This window comes from Pipra filicauda, unplaced genomic scaffold, assembly GCF_003945595.2.
Source record: "Pipra filicauda isolate LSUMZ 115617 unplaced genomic scaffold, ASM394559v2 scaffold87_size3191425_pilon, whole genome shotgun sequence".
Taxonomy (NCBI): Eukaryota; Metazoa; Chordata; class Aves; order Passeriformes; family Pipridae; genus Pipra; species Pipra filicauda.
In genome coordinates this window covers 319,738-325,848 of record NW_024105064.1, presented here as the reverse complement: position 1 = coordinate 325,848, position 6,111 = coordinate 319,738, and the positions used below count along the sequence as shown (strand labels likewise).

At 44.4% G+C, this 6,111-nt stretch overlaps 1 protein-coding gene across 1 annotated transcript in view; it reads right to left on the bottom strand.

Annotated features, from left to right (window-relative positions):
• Positions 1 to 63: 63 nt before the first annotated feature.
• The window catches only part of CLSTN1 (calsyntenin 1), a 29,302-nt gene continuing 23,254 nt past the window's right edge, over positions 64 to 6,111 (bottom strand). Inside the window, exons 16-19 of the mRNA XM_039390895.1 lie at positions 5,598 to 5,743; positions 3,997 to 4,132; positions 3,186 to 3,370; positions 64 to 2,591 (exon numbers count right to left, since the gene is read on the bottom strand). Coding sequence (XP_039246829.1) covers positions 2,397 to 2,591; positions 3,186 to 3,370; positions 3,997 to 4,132; positions 5,598 to 5,743 — 662 coding nt within the window. The 3' untranslated portion in view covers positions 64 to 2,396. The remainder of the gene's footprint in view (positions 2,592 to 3,185; positions 3,371 to 3,996; positions 4,133 to 5,597; positions 5,744 to 6,111) is intronic.

The following is a 6,111-nucleotide window of genomic DNA, read 5'->3' as shown; positions in this document are numbered from 1 at the left end:
CACTCAGTTTATATTATTTGATTCTACTTTGTTCCACTCGGGAAAAAATAAATGCAAACAACCTTTAGAACCAGAAATTTATTGTAGCTTATAGACTTTCCAAACTGACCTGTTACCAATATACACATCTGAAAAGTTATACCCACAGTGGCTACAAACTGCATCAGGACGTTACAACCCCTCAGTATTACCATTAAGTCATGATCAGTTTTGGTCTAAAATACAGCAGCTACAGCAACAGTATATGGAAGGATAAGTCTTCTACACATTAACACAGGACAACTGTCAGACATAAGTTAAAAGTTTCCCAGTTTACTTAAAACTAGCAGTTAATTACCACGTAAGTAGTCAAAACCATTTTCCCATTTTAGAAATCTAAAATTTTACATTTAAAAAAAACCCCAAAACAACCCCAAAAAAACGGTAAGCTCTGGTGTGGGTTCTCTTCCCTGCTTCCAGGTCCATCTCCTATTGTAAAGGCACTCCACAGTCAAGGCTCCCCCGGATCAAACCCACCACAGGTCCTGTTACACCACGAGGTGAGAACAGGTCTGCTCTGAAAAGCAAACTGTACCGAGCATTTGGAACAGCCCTTAATCTTTTATCTCTCTCGGTTAATTAGGACCCTTTGTGCCCCACCCTTTGGCTCCTCTGGCACCGTCCCCAGTGCCCCTGGCCCTGCTGTGTGTGACACGTGTGGGCTCTGCACCCACCAGCAAACACTGGAGCTTGGCTTACCGTGCTGAGGAGGGAATGCAGTCCCAGGCTCCTGTTACAAGCAAAACAAGTTACTCTTTAATCCACCTCCATAGAAATCAAGCAGAAATTCATTATTCAAGACTCTGCATAAGACCAAAGAAAGTTAAACGAGCCCTGCCTGACAGAAAAACCAGCGCTCCCCACCCCGGGGCAGCAGCACTTTCGTACCTTCCAGCTTTTGTCCTTTGCAGTCCCAAGTCAGAACTGTGATGGAAAACAATCCCAGTCAGCTCCACTTGGAATAACAGTAACATGATTCCCAAGGTTTTCTGGTTGGGTGATTTATGCTACAGTTTTTCACCAGCAGGAAAACACAATTACTAAGTGTAAACAAAGGCTTAAAACACCGACAGTCCGAGTTACTGTACAAGGGGCTGCAGGGGAGGAGCAGGAGTGGTCAGTGGGATCAGCTACACCCCAAATCCTCCCCCTGCCAAATCAGAAAAAAAATGAACAACTAAAAAAACCCCAAACCCCTATTTACGTAGACCGGTAGCCAAGGTGCACAGGTCCCCAGGGCTCAGGCTCTCCAGCTTCATTACAATCCATCACTTACAAACACCCACCCTGTCAGTACCAACAGCCCAGCACTGGACTACAGGCAGCCTCCCTGGAATTAACAGGAGCTGTGGCAACACCCCACAGCCCCATGGATCTGCCCACCATCCATGTAGTGTTTTTTTTCCCCAATAACTTAAAAGCCCTTATATGCCAAGACTTAATTGGAGAGGGAAAAGAAAAATTAAAAAAAAAAAAAAATAAAAAAATAAAAATGAAACCCCAACAACTGTATTGCACAGGGCAGCTGAACCTCTGCAGAGGCTCCTAAAGCCTTTACAATTTCTCACAAGCTTGTGTTCCCTCTGCAAAATAAAGGGGGTTAAAGAAAAGGAAGGAATTGAGGGAGAGCGGGGAGCGCACATCGAGTCAAGGCCAAGGACAGAGTTACTGAACATCTACACTAAGAACTGTGCCCGTGCTCCTGCTGCAGTAGGATGAGACTTGTAATAGTTCATGCTGCATGATTTTTCACTTTAGCGTGTTTTAAACCCCAATTCCCTGTTTTTCACTACCACAAATGACATAATTACATAATTCCAAGATATTTACAAAATATTAAAAAGTCTTGTTAATCTTCTACATATTAACCTCATTCTGCCACTTTACACATGCACTAATTCGGGGGGAAAAAAATTAAAAAGAAATCAACAGGCTGAAATGAGCAGCTTTACCCTTTGTCAACAAGCAATCTTTGCATCTTTTAGAAAGAGGAAAAAAAGGAATGAAGCCAAGTTTGTTTCACTGAGCAAAAAAAGACAGTTCAGAAATTCATGTGCAATGGCTACAGAGCTGTAGAGTCACTTAGCTGAGATGACATGAAGAAAAAAGTGCAAGGTGGTTCCTCACAGAGCGTAAAAAAAATCCAGTCACTGAGGCAAGGCTGAAGGAAGAGGTGCTAAACTACAACCCTAAACATCAGGGACTGACAGAACACAAACACGGGAGGTGGGGGAGTCAATCTACTGGCCAGAATGAATTTTTTTTGTTTTAAACACCATGAATCCTCGGTACCAATGGAGTGTGTTACAGTGGAGTCTTCTAGAGCGGGAACAGAAAGACAAAGGGAACAGCGGGAATCAATAGCTGAGGGTGGAGTCGTCCCATTCCAGCTGTTGCTGTCTATTAACATTCTGTTGGTCCTCCTCCTGCTCTCCCTCCTCCTCCTCGCTGCTTTCAGACTCTGCACTAGTGATGTCATCTTCTTCTCCATCTTCACTTTCTTCTTCCTCCTCCTCCTCTTCCTCTTCACTGCTGTGTTGGTCCTCATAAGTCTGTTAAAACAAAAATTAACTGTCATTACCACACTTGCCAAAATTCTTTTTATTCTTTATTCAAAGCACTGTGTTGACAAAGGGCTGTTGCAGATGCCTTGCTGGTTTTAAAAGCTCAGCAGGAATTAGGCAAGCAGAGAAGACAAAGGCAGGAGCACTCTGTGGAAGGGCTCTGTGACTCTGCTGTCAACCCTGGCCCTCTACACAAACTGATGCTGAAGGGTGACCTAGTCCTGCAAATTCTGCTGGAGAAGGATCTTGCAGTAGGACACACCAAGGAGGATTACAAACACGGATGTTTTGATGATAAATTCCTGCCAGTTTGGACCAGAACAGGCTGGTTAAGGCAGTGTGCAGCACGTGCTGGACACTGGCCTGCAAAATTCCATCTTGTATCATGAAGCTCTAACCCCTGCAAGATCCCAAATATAACTGCTCTTGGCATTTGGCACATTCATTCAAAATTCCCAGTCTCTGCTCTGTGCTCAGGGGTTGGTTCTGCTCTTCTCATCTGCCCATGGACAATCCCACCCCTTACAGACAGAAAAGGGCATTTTTGGTTCAGTGCTGAGCCCCAGCTCCACAGGGTTTTACCTCCATGGGGTTCACAGTGATGGTCAAAGCAGAGTCATCCCAATCCATCTCATTTTCCTTCCCAGTGTCCTGGTCACGCATCGTCCTCTGATGTGCAGCTCGGATCCTGAACACTCCCAGGATAATCATAAACACCAGGAAACTCACACAGACAACAATCACAACAGTGGCTGTGCTGGGAACAACTGCAAGGAGAAAAGAAAAGGGGTTCCTTACATGGCAGTGGTAACTCTTCCACAGTGCCAGTAACCATCACCTGCACTGTACAAATCCTACAGAGGCACTTTGGCCACAGCCACTTAAAAAGTCAGTTGGAGAGGAAGAACTAAACCTCAGTTCCTTAAATATAATTACATCAATCTGAAGGACTGAAAGCACATGGAAAGCAGATTCCACCACATGGACTCCTCTCTAAATTGCCTGTTTTTCTTCCTCTCACATCCTACACTCTTGCCAAATTAATGTAATTAAAACAGAAAGGGCAGACCCCATGAGTCATCAAGGGAATATCATTGCAGTTCTCTCCTCGTGCCATTCAGAAATACTGTCCCAGTTCCTCACAGCCCTTTATCAGGTCCCTTCCATTTTCCAACACACACACCAACAGAAAGTTCTTCTCCCAGCAGGAAAAGGAATCCTGGATCTCTTGGAATCCGGCCTGGGCAAGAGCAGAACAGGCCCGAGGAGCTGCCTGGATTAGCAGTCCAATACAGTGGTTTAAACTCTGGAAAAAACCCTCTCTGCAGCAAGAAGCCTGCTGGACATTTTAACAACAGAATACAACCAGCTCAACTTTACAGAGAATCCTGACCTGAAAAGGGGTGAGGGTTGGCCAAGTTGTGACCAGAGAGGTCCACAAAGGAATGATGCACGGGGTGAACGAACTGCGGCTGCGCCGCGATGTGGTTGGCGTGTTCCACGGGGCTGGCAGTGTGGATCACGTTCACCTGGGAACAGGGACAAAGGGTTAAACTCCAGAAATCCAACAAGTTTAGTTCTGAAGAGACAGAAATGAAAGAGAAAAAAAAAATTAAAACAACAACAAAAAATAATCTATTTCCCAGGGCAGGCATCCAATCCTCCTTCAACACAGCGGTGGCTTTCCTCAGGGGACAGCCATCCCAAGCAGTGGCTCCTCATATTTTCCACTTCTTGTCACAAAATCCTTTGGTTTCACAGCTCTCAAATCTGTTTTAGCCTGGCAAGCTGGTGTAGAGACTCCAGTAGTTCAGAATAAAAGAGATAAAGCCAGTTTATTACCAAATTTGGTAGCCAGCCACTTTAACTCTGAAATAACAGCATATATGAAGATTAATTAATTGCATTTCCTTCATTCCCATCTCTTTTATTCTGCTGTATATTTTCAGCTAACAGCAAAGACAAAAATTCCTTATTACAGTCAAAGTGTTAAGAAAGAAAGTACTCTTTCAAGTTTAACCCCCACTTAGCAGAGCTGACTTTTAGGCACAAGTGGAAGCTCATCACAAATATTTCACGTTTCCTTGCTAAACCAGCAGAGCTAAACGTGCCCCTCCTGTGGTGGAACAGACCCAGGGGACCTGCCCCTGCACAGCAGGAAGAGAGGAGAACTTGTGTTTCACTACACAACAAGGAAAGCATTTGCACTTCCAGAGTTTGGTAAATCCCAACTCAAGCTCACAGGACTTCCTCAGGAAACAAAACACAAAAATACCTGTTCTGGAACACCAGGGGCTCCCAGCAAACCACCACCACCCCAGTGGTAGCAAATACTGTGGTGGCTTTGCTGTCAGTCCCTTGGTCAGCTTTAAAATGTGGAAATTCAAGCTCAGAGCTCAAAGATGTCGAGTTATGTGGCAGTTCCTCCCCAATATAAATCATTCCACATTCCAGCACTGGAAATTTTACTGCCCTTAATGTCATATTCTGCTGTCCTCTCATATATCTGATGTAAGCACACTAAGTAATAATGACCCTCTAACCTGCTGCAGAGGAAAGGCAATTTTAGCCTGTCTGTGCTCTTACAGAAGTCCTTAAAGTGTCAGAAATTTAGGCCCCACACACAGTGAAGGGCCCAGCAAGTCCATCTGTGGAATCCCAGAAGTTACACACAAAGCTCTCTGGGAGCACCACTCCCACTCCATTTGCTAAACGTGTTTTCAATTCAACCTTTTCACCTTCAGTCTGTATTTCTTCTACAACACAACAGTTTCACCTTATTTACAGCTTCTTATTTACAGCTGGAATGTAGGACTAAGACACGTTTATATATAAAATACAACCCGAAATGCTCACATTTACTAATATTTATTTACAGGACAAAAATCTAAACCAGTGGCTGATCCATTATCTATCAGCTGAGGCAACAACCTCCATCCTCCTAAGCCAGCCATGCTCTAAAGCTGCTCAGAGTGCCCAGCTCAGCTCACAAACCTCCACTTTGAACTCGTTGCTGATGTAGCGCCCGTTGAGCTCCGAACAGACCAACTTGAACTTTCTGTCGAAGAGAGACACCGTGTGCCAGTTCCTGTAGCGTATCAAATGCAACACTTCTTCATAATTAGCCATAGTATCCACCCCTGGGGAGAAAAACACACGGGGAACACAGTTACTCTGCAAAAGATTCGAAGGCACCATCATACACTGGACAGGTATCACACCCTCTCTTCAGTAGAAGTTTTCTTGGGTGATGGATTTTCAGTTAGGAGGAATAAAGTACCACCACAGACACAATGTGGCTCCAGTGAAATCCTGTGGAGGGATTTTGTGATAAAATCTTAGACCCAGCTGGTATTTGAAGGGATTTGGGGAGCCTTTCTTTAGAATATTTTAATGTATTCTGAATATAAACCACAAAGGAATGATGTTCCCAGGCACTGGATTATCTGTGCAAGGAACAAGCCTTTTCTGGGGCAAAGTGTAACTCCATTTCCACAGTCCAGAGATA